This window comes from Gopherus evgoodei, chromosome 7 (genome assembly GCF_007399415.2).
Source record: "Gopherus evgoodei ecotype Sinaloan lineage chromosome 7, rGopEvg1_v1.p, whole genome shotgun sequence".
Classification (NCBI taxonomy): Eukaryota; Metazoa; Chordata; order Testudines; family Testudinidae; genus Gopherus; species Gopherus evgoodei.
This window is the reverse complement of record NC_044328.1, coordinates 65,780,436-65,794,205: the sequence shown is the minus strand read 5'-3', so window position 1 is coordinate 65,794,205 and position 13,770 is coordinate 65,780,436. Positions and strand designations below refer to the sequence as shown.

Here is a 13,770-nt window from a genome sequence, read left to right as displayed (position 1 = left end):
TTGTGTGGGATGATGAGAATTTCCCTGTATAAGGAAAGAAAGAACAGATTGGGGCAGGGCTGAGCAGAGAACATATGAGTGGGATTGTATGACAGGATTGCTTTTGATGGTGGCAGCAGGGCTCAGCAGTCCTGGAGGTCCCTTATGGTTTAGGTCTTAAAGCTCATGCTTCAGGGTATCATCTGGTCACCTGCAGGAGTCAGGAAGGGATTTTCCACACACCCCTGACTCCCCATGTTGGATTTTTGTCTTTTGGTCTTCTTCCTCTGAAGCATCAGAGATGGCCGTGCCTTGAGATGGGACACTTTACAGGAAGGGTCAGGGCTCGGAGATGGCACCAATCATTATTTCTCTCAGGTGCTTAGCTGGCTATTTCTTGCTCATATGCTCAGGGTCTGACCAATCACCATATGTGGGGTTGGGAAGGAATTTTCCCCTGGGTCAGATTGGTCTCTCCTATGTTTTGCCTGTGGCATATAATAGTTTAATCTCTGGTGGGCTGTAGAACTTTGGTCTCATTTTGGTTACTGGGTTTAGTGTATGGGTGCTGTGTGGCCTGTGATATACAAGAGCTCAGGCTAGATGATCTGGTGGGCTCTTCTGGCCTTAGACTCTGTGACTCTAAGTGTTGTGGCAGAGAGTGCCATCTGTCCAATAACGTTAGTGGAGACCTCTTAGAGTGACCAGATGTCCCGATTTTATAGAGACAGTCCCGATTTTGGGTCTTTCTCTTATATAGGCTCCTATATAAGAGAAATACATATATATTTATGCATATGCTTAAACCCATTCCCTCACCCTATATATATACCCCCTACCCCTGTCCTGATTTTTCGCACTTGCGGTCTGGTCACCCTAAGCGGAGTGGAGGTTGTCAGCACCTCATAGATTGGACCTTGTGTATAAAATTGTCAGAAGTGCCTAAGGGTCACATTTTTAGATACATTTAGGCACCTACTGAGATTTTCCAAAGCACCTGGGCACCTAACTCCCACTGACATCAATGGAAGTTACGTGCTTTTGAAAACCTCACTAGGTACTGTGACAGGGTCAGGCCAGATGGATACAGGAGAGTGTTAGAAGGCAGATATATTAGTCCCAGATTAAGTAGATCCCTTTTCCCCGGGTAAGGTAACAGGGGCAGTTCCAGAACAAGCAGGAACTTGCTGGAACCAATTAAGGCAGGCAGGCTAATTAGGACACCTGCAGCCAATTGAGAAGAAACTGTTAGAATCAATTAGGACAGGCTGGCTAATCAAGGCACCTGAGTTTAAAAAGGATCTCACTTCAGCTTGTAGCGTGCATGCAAGGAGCTGGGAGCAAGAGGCATTAGGAGCTGAGAGTGGGAAGGTGTATTGCTGGACGATTGAGGAGTACAAGCATTATCAGACACCAGGAGAGAGGTCCTGTGGTGAGGATAAAGAAGGTGTTGGGAGGAGGCCATGGGGAAGTAGCCCAGGGAGCTGTAGCTGTCGCATAGCTGTTCCAGGAGGCACTTTAGACAGCTGCAGTCCACAGGACCCTGGGCTGGAACCTGGAGTAGAGGGCGGGCCCGGGTTACCCCCAAACCTCCCAATTCCTGATCAGACACAGGAGGAATTGACCTGGACTGTGGGTTCTACCAGAAGGGAAGTTCTCTGGACTGTTCCCTGACCCACATGATAAATCTCTGAGGTGAACAAATCCTCCAATAAGCACAGGACCCATCAAGATAGAGGATGAACTTTGTCACAGTACCTACATCTTTAGGTACCTAGGAACATTTTGAAAGGTATATATGGTCTTGTTCATTTGCCTGCTAATTTGCAAAATTCAGTCACTTGCAATAACAGGTCTTCCAGTTATTAGAGGGAAATGGTGAGTGTAAACTAGTAATGTACTATCACCACCTGGCCCTTGAGTAGTCATGAATGGTAGTGAGGAAGTTTGTTTTCTTCCAGTAGGCTGCAGCAAGGTGTTTTCTCTCCTTAAAATAATATAGGTCTGATTCTGTCACCCTTACTCATGTAGATTGGTGCCTTATTCCACAAGAAGTGCCATTTCAATAAATAAATCTACTCCCAGGGTAAGATAATACTCAGTGTTAGTAAGTATGGGGCCCTTTATGAGCAAAGAGTAAATGCATAAAATGCTGACTTTGCAAATAAAAAGTAATGATTTCTCACTGACCAGCTCTTCTGACAGGAGAACATCATTGTGTTATTTCTGGTATGGATGCCAGTCCAGCTCACTTCACTTTGTACCTCTCTCATCTACACTACTCAGGAAACTACTCTCCAGGACGGCAAATATTAATTTTATAACAGGAACAACTTCTGCAGCTGTGACTTCTTGGGACAGATGTTAGGGAGCACGCAAAGCATTGTTTTGACAGGGAATTCCATTAATCTCACTCGTGAGGAATTCTGTCCATCCGAAAGCCATTAAGATACACTGTTTCCCTTGCATATATTTTATAATTTTGATGCCTTCTCTTCCACAGGCAAAAAGCCTGAAATCTATTGTAATGTGAATGAGTGATTAAATTATGATGAAGCATTGACTCATACAAATTCCCATTAATCCAAATGGGGAATTTCGAAGCAAACACATTGCCCCCCGCTCCTTTGTGATGTATAAAGGTTGGCTTAAGGCAGTTGCTGTTGTTCAAAACATTTTCCACTTGTATTTTTTTTTTAAACTTTGCAATGTCCCCCCCTTCTATTCCATGGAGCTGTGATCTGCACTCGCACCCTGATTCAGCAAAGCAATTGAGCTCATGTTGAAATAAGGTATGGGTTTAAGCATATGCATAGTGCTGACTTGAATCAGGATCCAAGCCTCGGTCTTGGTCTACACTGCCCCACAGTTCGGACTATGGGGATCTGAATAGCAGAGTGCACCGAAGTGCTGCGCTGTAACTCCTCATGTAGATGGCGAAGGTGCAAATGAAAAGTTGTCTAGTTTGCGTTAATGTAGTCCTGTTGGTGAACTAGGAACCTTTTAGTTTCCACCTGCAGCATCTGCCCAGGGGAGTTACAGCATAGCACTTTGGTGCTCATTGCTATTCACACCCCTGCAGTCCGAACTGTGGGGCAGCTCCTTAGACTCTCCAGGAATCAAGTTTCACAAAGCTGTGGGATAGAAGAGAGGCAGCTGCTTAGTTACCACTGTTCAAGTCCCCCAAAGATTTTGCAGATCACCTGCAGCAAAGACAGGGAACTGATCAGTCCTGATATTTCAAGAGTAAAAAAAACAAGGAGAAATGTGTTTACTTAATCTGGTGGGGGAAAGTTATTATAAGGTCATTTAGTCAATAAATCATTCTGAAGTAACAAAGGACAAAAGCAGATTTAGCTTTGTATCAGAAGGTAACTGGCTAATTTCCAGATAGATTGGTGGTGCCAAATTTGAATGCCTTTATATTAAAAATGGTATAGTTTATAGCTAAAAGTGTTGGGTTTTTTTTGTTTGTTTGTTAAACCAATGGTACCGAATGTTATGTGGACACCCTTACTTTGATTTAAACCTGGTTTGTATCAGTTTAGCTTAACTAATGATTTAAATGAACTTACTGCCTTATTAGGCTACATTGATGTAACCAGGTTTAAATCAAATTGAGTCTCTTTGCTCCAGTTTAACTAAATTGATTTTAAAACTGATTTAAAGTTGAGCCAGTGAAACTTTGCACATAGACAAGGCACTAGGGTTAAGCATGGACACTTGGGTGCATGCCCAGGAACGGTCTCAAGCGGCTGGGAAGCAAGACAAGAACTTGTTTCAGCAAAGAGTCTTCTTACACGCCTTCCCTGCTACCAATTCCAGTCCTGACCCTTGGATAAAGAACCAGAGAGAGGGAGGCGGCCTGCGCTCAGGGCTCAAGCTGGAGACCAGGAAAGAACCAAAGTGAAATTGGGTGTCAAATTGTGGGGACTGTGTTCTAGCAAGTGGGGAGAGGTTCTAGTATTTGCCTGACTAGGCTGTGGTATGTTTTTGTTGGTGGAGGGGAGCAGCAGCTAAGAGGGCCCAGGAAGGGGTGGGGAGAAAGGGAAAGGGGAGATGCTAACATCAAGTATACTCATCAGTGCTTCTAGAGCAGTGTGGATTAATGGTATTAACACAGGAGGGGGAGTTGGAAACTTCTGAGTTCTGGTTAAATTGAGCAAGTAGCTTAAACTCATGGGGTGCTCCACTCATTACTAGGCTGGAGCCTCTGCCTGGCCACCCTGTTGATTAGCTAGTGAGGTCTATGCTCCTTCCTGTTGTTGCATAACATCACTCTGTCTTTCTCTGGTCTGCAGCACCTCTCTTGCTCCAGTAACCACTCTGTCCTCTTTGTGATTTGGCATCCATTAAGCCCTTCAGAGTGAACACCCCATCACACTCACTACCTCAGTTTTTCCATCTTTAAAATGAGTGTGAGAATTAATGAGTTAATGCTTGCAAAGCATTCTGAAGATACAAAACCTACTGAAGGATGTAATTTCCTACATCCTATTCTCTGCAAACTGTTTACACAAGTAAGGGTTTGCTGCAAGAGTCACCAGGCTGGCAATGCCCAAGTCATCACTCTGACAGCTATTTAGTTGCCTGCATGAGTTGGTAGTCTTAGGAAAATTTCAGGAAGTTGGTGAGACAGAGTGGGGAAAGTTCTCACTGATGCTGTTTGCCTCAGGTGAACTATCAGCAAAACAATCAAGTACCTTGCAAGAGCAATAGTGAATGCTGAATGTTACTGAAATTTACATGAGTGTATTGGGTGGACTTCTGAGAAGCTTCCATCCTCACTGAAAGTGGGAAGCACAATGAGAAACTGTAGCCAGGGGCCCATATACATTACAGTTGTAGCCAAGTCAAGGGACGAGGTTACAACATGCTCCCAGTTTTTAATGTAGATGAGACCGCAACTGTATTGTACAAGTAAATAAAATCCTTGGGCATATCCAAGGCATTAGCACAGCTCAAGGACTGCCCAGTCCATCTAGACTACACAATGGAACCATGTTGTAATCACACTAGGGACGATATATGACTAATTGTGCTCCTAGTGTAGATGAGGCATAAGCTAGAAAGAGCTGTGCTCTTCTTAGAGGCCTGAGGTACCCCCTAAAAAATCACTTAAATTACTATTTATTACAATCATTAGTTTTTCTAGTATGTATTTTTATTTGTCGCCAAAGTGTATTGCTAGTAGATACATTTAATAAGTGCAGTGATTCTGAAGACCAAATTTTCATGAGAACATTCCTAGAAAGTAACTTAAAGATAGTTTGGATCTATTCACTGATCAACAGCCTCTTGTTTGCCGTAGCTGAATGTCCAAATTTCGCAGCTGTTTTAGAAACCCTCTATTGGGTGAAATCCATCGATGTTCCTTCACTGCTTTGATGGCTTTGATCAAGGGGAGGTGATGATTTATCATGAGATATGCCAACACCAAAGAAGCTGACCTGCTTATTCCAACCGCACAGTGCACCAAAATTTTAGCTAGTAAGAGAAAATGAAAGCAAGTTATGGCCATGGAAGATCAGCAATATGTCAGATGAAGTTTAAATTAAAGGGGAGAAAAAATCCCAGAGACTCTGAACAAAGTAGTTAGGTTAACAAGTTTGATTTCTAACCCTGGTAGATACATCACATGAACTGCTAATAATCCTGCTCACAAAAGTAATACTTATTCATACTTGATATCTCTTTTTGATAAGATTACAAATTTGGTTGATAAAGGTAACAGTGTTGATGTAATATACTTAGATTTCTGCAAGGTGTTTGGCTACGTGTCACATGACATTTTAATTTTATAAAACCAAGAATGATATCAAATTAACATGGCACCCATTAAATGGATTAAAACTGGTTACTGCTCGCTCTCAAAATGTAATAGAAGTGAGGAATTGTCACTTAGTGGATGTGTTTCCAGTGGGGACCCGCAGACATTCATTGTTTGCCCTGTGCTATTTAACACTTTTTGTCCATGACCCAAATCATCACTGATAAAGTTTGCAGATGACACAAAAATTGGAGTGGTAAATAGTGAAGAGGACAGGTCACTGATTTTGAGCGATCTGGATCACTTGGTAAATTGAGGCTTAAGCAAACTGTATGCATTTTAATATGGCTAAATGTAAATATATACATCTAGGAACAAAGAATGTAGACCATGTTTACTTGAAATCAATGGGGGCTACCCCTATAAATAAGGGTTGTAAGATTGGGCCTGGATGGATGGAGAAAACACAAGCTAAACTACAAGATAAATAAGAGGTATATTGCCGCTAAATGAGGATCTGCCCTTTGTGGACTATTGTTAATTGTTATTCTATTGTGGTAGTGCCTAAGGACCCAGCCCACTTATTCTAGGCAGTGTGCAAAGAGGTTATTCATAGATTTTGTACAATGCATTGAAGGTTTCTGTAGTGCTGAGTGTTATCCTTCTTGGCCCAATCCTGCTGCCCTTACTCACAGTGGGAGAATTCCTTAGTAATGAATGAGACTCCTTACATGAATAAGGGCTGTTGGATAAGGCTGTCTGTCTCTTTACACATTTGTTTATTTAAAAATGTATTTTTTACAATATATAATACATTGAGACAACAGATCAGCTAAGGCTGAATACAAGCATGACTAATAAAAATAAATAAACAAAACACAGGGGTGGCACACAATGCACAGTCAACCTGTGGAACTTGTTGCCAGGGGATGTTGTGAAGGCCAAAATATAACCAGGTTCAAAAAGAACTAGATAAGCTCACACAGGATAAATCCATCAGTGGCTATTAGCCAAGATAGTCAGGGATGCAACCCCGTGCTCTGGGTGTCCCTAGCCTCTGATGCCACAAGCGGGGAGTGGACAACAGGGAAAAGATCACTCGATCGCATGTTCTGTTCATTTCCTCTGAAGCACCTAGCATTTGCCACTGTCTGAAGCCAGGATACTGGGCTAGATGGACCATTGGTCTGACCCACTATGGTTGTTCTTATGTTCTTATCCCTCTTGGACTATGTCTGAGCTTTTTGTACAGAAAATGAATATATCAGGCCAAAACACCTGTCAGAGATGGTTTACATAATATTCAGTCCTTCCATGAGTGCAGGGGACTGGACTAGATAACCTCTTGAGGTCCCTTCCAGTCCCAGGATTCTATGATTCTATGAAATCACGTTACAGAATAATAGGTTTAAAACTGGGCTACCTTTCTAAATGTCTTTTAGCTATGCATCCTTATTCTTTCCCCCCCTTTCCTCTTTCTTGTCCTAGCCTCATACGTCCTTTCTATATACTGTAGTATTGTAGCTTTGCTCTCGGCAGGATTCATGGTGTCAGTAATTTGCATCCATTTTACATGTTCATTTTTCCTCTTCTAGATTCAGCCTTTCTTCCCAGCTATTTTCACTTTGATTTTTCTCTCCTTTATTTTCTACCCCAATCTCTCCTCAACCTTTCTACTGTGTTTGGTCTTTTTTCTCCCCTTCACTTCTCTGCATCCTCCCTTGGTTCTTTTGAGATACTGGGGCTGGGAAGGAAAAGGTGCTGAGCACAGGTTGCACCCACCCTCCAAAGAGTGGGTGGTGAGTGCTCCAGAGAGTGAGCAGGTGACCATGAGTTAATGGGTATCACCCTCTAGATATGGTTGTAGACCAAACTTGCGGGACCAACCTGTCAAAATAGCATGTAATCTAAAACCAAACTGAACAGCAATGATTTCATACCTCCTGGTGTGTTCAAGGCTTTATGTATAAACTCTGCTGCAGAGAAAAAGTATTGGCTTATGTCGAAGTCTGGAAGGTCATAGGCTGGTATGCCATAGTAATCAATGGTAGTGCCATAAAAGTCTTGGCCTCCTTGGCAAAACATTGTGCCATGGGCAGCATTTAAAACATGGGTAATGCCCATCTTCCATAAACCAAATCTGTTGTGAGCTGTAACTCTAAGGAAAAGACAAATATAAACAAATAGATTTGCAGAGATATTTACATAGTAAGAAAACTTTTGTGGTTGCATTTTCTAGGGCAGAAATTAAGACATTGTTTCTCCAGACTACACAACAATTAACTACCCAATCATCATTTTTATCCGAAATCGATTTTAAGGACTGCACTGTTCAAACCTTCATCAAGTAAGACAACCAAGAACTGCCTCAATGCAATATTCATAAGCCATGCTCAAAATAAACAGGAGCTCCAAAATTATAGCAGTCTGAAAGAGGCAAAAAGTACTGTGTTGCTCTTAAATTCTACTGAGCCATTCCATAAAGTTATACTTACAGATCTCCTAAGAAGAGGTTAGGCCATACTTCATCAGTGTGGTTACAAGAAGATAATCCAGTGTTCAAAAGCTGCTCTATGTCTTTCACTGTAGGGACCTCAGCTGTACATGTCTCAGAACCTTCAGGGTCTTTTGCGAGCAACACATCTCCTTCAGCCATTGTCATTAAAACAGAAACTTTGCTCTCAGAAATCTGAGCAACTGAACCAATGTTGCCTTGTTTACTTGAATTTTGCCAACATTCTCAGCTGTCATTTTCATTCACGGAGACTAATGGCAACAGGTGCTGATCAGCAGCATGGTAATATCCCGTTCAACATACTATAAAAGAAACGCAGTAGCCGTATCTTCTAAGACAGTCATTAAATGATCAACAGCACTAAAAAGCAAAGGCTAATCAGTGCAATTATCATTTAAAGTAGGGAAAATATTTTAAGTCACAGTGAGCTAAAGAGTATATTTGTCGTTAGTGCTTCGTCTGGTCTCCCCATCTGGAGCACCACTTCCCTCCTGGCTATCTTGTTCTCCTTTCCCACAACAGAATGAGGCCCCTGCCAAGTGCCAGAAATCCTCTCCTCCCAGTGGACTGCTGGTCTCATTCTCCCCACCATCCCTCCTAGCTTCTTGTACAGCCTCTCTCCAGACTCTGACATTTTCCCCCCATATGAGAGTTCAACTTCTGATCCAACCCACTTTCCCTGCTGGTTGTCAGCCTAAAAGACTTACTTGTCAGGCATTGCCAGTAAGGGGAAGTGGGTTGTATTGGGATGGCAGGTCAGAGGTCGAGGTCAGGTGAGTCTGGAAGATCACTGCAAGCATGATTCTTAATCTACGAGGCTCTCAGCAGCCACAAACCCGCCCTCCCCCACAATCCTAGTAAGTTTACCAGGACCCAGGCACTCTAACTCCTAGGAATTAGCCACTTAAGGAATAACATTAAAAAGACCAACCATGAGCAATGCTCATCTCATTTATTTTTTTTTCAACTAAAATTATTTAGTTGAAAAATGCATCCTAGATACAACCAAAATTGCCCCACCCCTTCCACAGAGGTAGCAATGTCATATTCTTGAGCCAGGGACTTCAAACGTGTGTGCACACGCTAGCTCCCTGCCTGCAATATTCCCATCTCCCAAGACAGACCTGTTATTACACACTATGAAATTGCAAACACAGCAGCTGCCATTAGAGACATGTAGCCCTATATTAAGTGAATAAAAGGCCTGGTGAAGAACAGACAGACAGTCAGATTAATAATTGTCCCCAAGATGCACAGAGGCTATTACAAAAGTAACTGCTACAAAGCCATACACGCAGCGCAAGAGGTTCCAATGACATGGTAAGCATAAAGACTGTTGAGTGGATTATGATGTCATTAGCTATCACCCATGCTCTCGTGCTTTGGAGTGGTTCACTGAATGAACTACTGACTTTTCATCTTTGGGGGGGGAATCTGAATCTAACTGTGTCATGTTTCATATTCTATTAGTTATGAGTTTAGTTTATCAGTAAATCGTATCTGTCATAGGATTATATGACCAGCATTTTTGTTGAGGAGAAGACCAGGGATAAACTGGGATACAAAGTTACATAGGTGAAATTTACCACTCCTGGGGTATATTCTCATCAGGATGCATGGAGACTCCCATGTGTAACTCCCACTGGGCTAGACTGTAATCTTAAAATCAGGGGCAGTGATTGCACATAAACATGTGCAGTCCTTGGCATGTGGCCTTGCAAAAGTCAGTGTCTCTCTAGAACAGAATTTTGTCTAAACACAATGGTCCAAAAGCCTGAACTCCTTATTCAGCTATAAAACTTTCATTGATTTCCATGACAACTTTGCTTATGTAAGAACTGAAGGCCACGCTGCTCCTTCCAGTGGAAAAACCTGTGGGTAGAAAACTGTGAACCTGATCTGAATGATGGTGGGGTTTGATTTCCAAGACCCAAAGACCCATGGGATCCACTCTAGGGTAGGGCCACCTGCACAGAAACTCTGTCCCTCTGCACTGTCGCCTGCTCCCCTACTGTTGTCTGTAAATATGGCTTTGGTGGAGCTTCCCTTGCCAACAGCTTCCCTTGGAACTCTCTTAAAGGGGTAGGAGCATCTACAGTCTAAAGGAGTTCCTTCAAATACTGCTCCTAGAAGGCATACTCTAGCTAGTCCTGCCAACTTTCAAGAAGTAAAAACATGTTGAAATAATGGTGTGAAGTATTAAACTGAGTTTGTTTTAAAAGTTTGTTCTGGACTATTTTCAGAATTTAAGCTTTTGGAGCAGGAACCATGGGCTTGCTTGTAAGTTGCCTTCCCTCTACCCCGTCCCCCCACATACTCCTTTTAAATCTCTGCAGAGTAAGTGTAAAATGCTATCATTCTGAAATGGTGCCCTAATAAAGAGAGAAAGTAGTTTACTATGAATTAGGAACATTTTGAGATCCCAGATCAGTTCTGAATAAGGGACATTGCTCAGGAATTTGGGACAGTCCCTTAAAATCTGGGATGGATGGCAACTCTAACCCTGGCCCAATGTGATGAAACAAATAGAGCTAGAACAGTGGAAACTTACACTAATAGTAGAGTAGGCAAAGTTTAAGGGCAGCCTTTTTTTTTAAATCTGAAAACAGCTTCATTTTCAGTTGGAACAGAGGAATGACTCATTTGGGAACACCTAATAAATCACATTTGTTTAATTCAATGGATTGTGCTCTTGTGATTACAGTGTAGGTGATACTATGGGCAATAATCTAAACCAAATACTGTGAAAACACAAGGGGTGACACTGAAACTCCTGAAGCCTCAGAATAGCCACTTATTACTAAATATTCAACTTGCTTTTTTCCCCATTTATTTTATTTTCCAAAGATTTCAGTTCAGTACATATGCTGTGACAAATGACCTACCATTTTTTTGCCATGACAAACAGCCACTGTATTCTCATTACCAACCCCATTAGCTCTAAGCCATCCAGCTCCTTTTCTTCTAGCCTGTAATTTCTGTTTATGGGAGTCAAAAAGAGGCAGTAGCTGGCTGGTACCAATAGCAGTATTGTGCCTTGCAATTAACTACGGAGATTTAAAAAACTAAAACTGGTCAATACTTTGATGAAAGATTACCAAAATTATAATGGAATGTATTGAGCAAATGTATTCTTGTGCCCCAGACTGTTGATTACAGTTCTCACGTAGGATTACAGTGCTACTGGCAAAAATAAATAAATAAATAAATAATTAGAAGGCAAGTAGATTCATCTTCAGTTAGTTAGCCCTGCTAGTTTTGGATGCATAGTTACCAGGTTTAGTTTTTTTGCTGGAATAGAGTCTTCACAAGCCAGGATAATCCTCAATTTGCTCTTTATTCACTTAGGGCCTGTATTGTTGTATATATATTTTTTTGAGACATACACATTTCAAATGACTGTACCTACTCTTAATAGTATTACTTATTTTATGGAAGTATTAAAAATACCCTTTAAGTTTATATATCCCATTTTGTATCATTGCATATATATTGTGACCTTATTGTAAAATATAAGCAGGGAGCGTTAAGATTGCTATGGGAACCTTAACTCTGAATTTTCTGATTTAAAACTCTTAACGTTGGCCTAATATAACACTGAGTATCAGTGGTTTTGTTACTAATGTACAGCTCTACCCCCATAATTAAAACTTGTAATTGTTTTAAACAGCTGTATTATAGCATTTGGTTTAAATTCTTAGGCTGAGACACCTACGTTGCCACAACATGTCAAACTCAGTCCTATCAATCAAGTCACTTCATGTGGCATGAAGTGACATAACATGAAGTGACTGAATGAGGTTTGTTGGAAATTGCTGTTAAATAAAGCACAAAATGTTTAGCTCAATCTTTTAAAAATACACCAGATTTAAGCAGGCAGAGGCAGTCTCTAATTTTGAAATTTAATGACTAAATTAAAGTTACATTTAGGAAAAAAAGTATCGAATTGTGCTATTTGTCACTTTTCTATACAGTAATTTGGCAATTTATGAAAATAGCTGTTAAACAATGAAACAGGGGAGAATAACAACACCACTACCAGTGAAAACTCACAATAAAACCTAATGACCAAGGTTCTTCCCAGTGGTTTGTGCCAGGCCAGCAGTGCAGAACAGCCCTACAGCCAGCATAACTAGGGCAGGGCCAGCATAGATGTTTCTCTGTTACCTCTATCCCTATAGCTGGTATAAGGCGCATGGCCACAGTTCTGCCCCCTGAAAATCCACAGCTGTTGTAACCGCACATTGGGGCCTGTAATCAGGTGCTGGTCCTGGGCCACATGCATAGAATCATAGAATATTAGGGTTGGAAGGGACCTCAGGAGATCATCTAGTCCAACCCCCTGCTCAAAGCAGGACCAATCCTCAAATCCCTAAATGGCCCCCTCAAGGATTGAACTCACAACCCAGACATGGCCCTTTGGCACCTTTCAGGCTGTGAAGGCAGTATGCATCCCTGCATCTGTTCCAAGATTTTTCCCTTTAAATTAAGGGAACTAAGTTCAGAGAGCGCATGACAGGAGTCATGTGACCGCAGGTTGCAAGAGATGCCAGCTATAACTAGAGACAGTTTGCCTATAGTAGAGAAAGACCTGGCAGGGTCTTTGGATACTCTCCATAGTATCTTGAGAGCATGTATTCTCTTCCCTTCATCGCTGGTAGAAAGTGGAAACGGATCTAGGCTTAGTGGTTTGTAATTTTTTTGAGCCTTTTAATCTTCTGTTTGATTAATAAGGACAGGAGTATGTGGAAGGTTTTTCGATTGCCCCAGATGCTGAATCTGCCCACTGGGATACAGGGTCACTAGCAGCCAACAGAATTTGGAACCACCTTCAGCTTGCTCTCACTTATTATGCTAGGAACTGGACCAGAACAGTGCACAGCTGAACCAGAATCTAGGAGGCACATGCGTGGCTTAGGTACACCTCCAGCTCTGTGTTTTGTTGTTTGCTTCTTGTTGGGGCTTATTTGTTCTTCCTCTAATACACTGTTCTCTAAATTTCATCACAGAACCTTCAGCCCCATCCTCACAGGTATGGAAATTTGGGAGGTGGGCCCTCCTCCTGCATTTAGGGGCTATCTCACTTCTGTCTTTTGACTCCCTTCTCACTGCTGGTTACATTAAAGCAAGCCACTTGACATTCAGGAGTCCCCTACTTTTTTTCTATGATTTGAGCACTGTTCCTGGTACCATATTATGAGCATATAACTAATGCGGTAACAAAGCGAGTCCTGCAAAAAATGGTTTCCCTTTATTGCTTACACTATACTCTTTGGGTCATGTGGAAACCTCATACATTCAAATTAGTGAAAATGGCAAAGTCTTTCATAGGACCATCCTTACAAGCTTTTGCCCACAAGCTGTTAAAAAAATAGGCATGAAAACATATAATATTAGACAATATTACATAGGACAGGGAATGTATGTATGAACAATCCATTGCTGACATACAAAAGTGTGGGGAGAAAACAATGAATAGAATTAAGTCCTAAGTACCTCTGGAAAC

At 41.7% G+C, this 13,770-nt stretch overlaps 1 protein-coding gene across 1 annotated transcript; it reads right to left on the bottom strand.

The window, feature by feature from the left end:
* Window positions 1-5,131: 5,131 nt before the first annotated feature.
* LOC115654941 (dual specificity protein phosphatase 13-like) lies at window positions 5,132-8,437 on the bottom strand. Its single transcript, XM_030569864.1, has 3 exons — window positions 8,245-8,437; window positions 7,690-7,907; window positions 5,132-5,466 (listed from the first exon to the last, which is right to left on the bottom strand). Exons 1-3 carry the CDS (start codon window positions 8,409-8,411, stop codon window positions 5,267-5,269), a joined length of 585 nt encoding a protein of 194 aa, XP_030425724.1. The 5' UTR covers window positions 8,412-8,437; the 3' UTR covers window positions 5,132-5,266.
* Window positions 8,438-13,770: the final 5,333 nt, after the last annotated feature.

Bases quoted from the DNA above. Each gene is read 5' to 3' on its own strand.
- LOC115654941 (XM_030569864.1), bottom strand. From the start codon at position 8,411: ATGACAATGGCTGAAGGAGATGTGTTGCTCGCAAAAGACCCTGAAGGT. The intron at 7,908-8,244 runs GTAAGTATAACT...TCTTTTCCTTAG, and splicing joins AACCTCTTCTTAGGAGATCT to AGTTACAGCTCACAACAGAT. The intron at 5,467-7,689 runs GTATGAAATCAT...TTCTCTTACTAG, and splicing joins AGCCTTGAACACACCAGGAG to CTAAAATTTTGGTGCACTGT.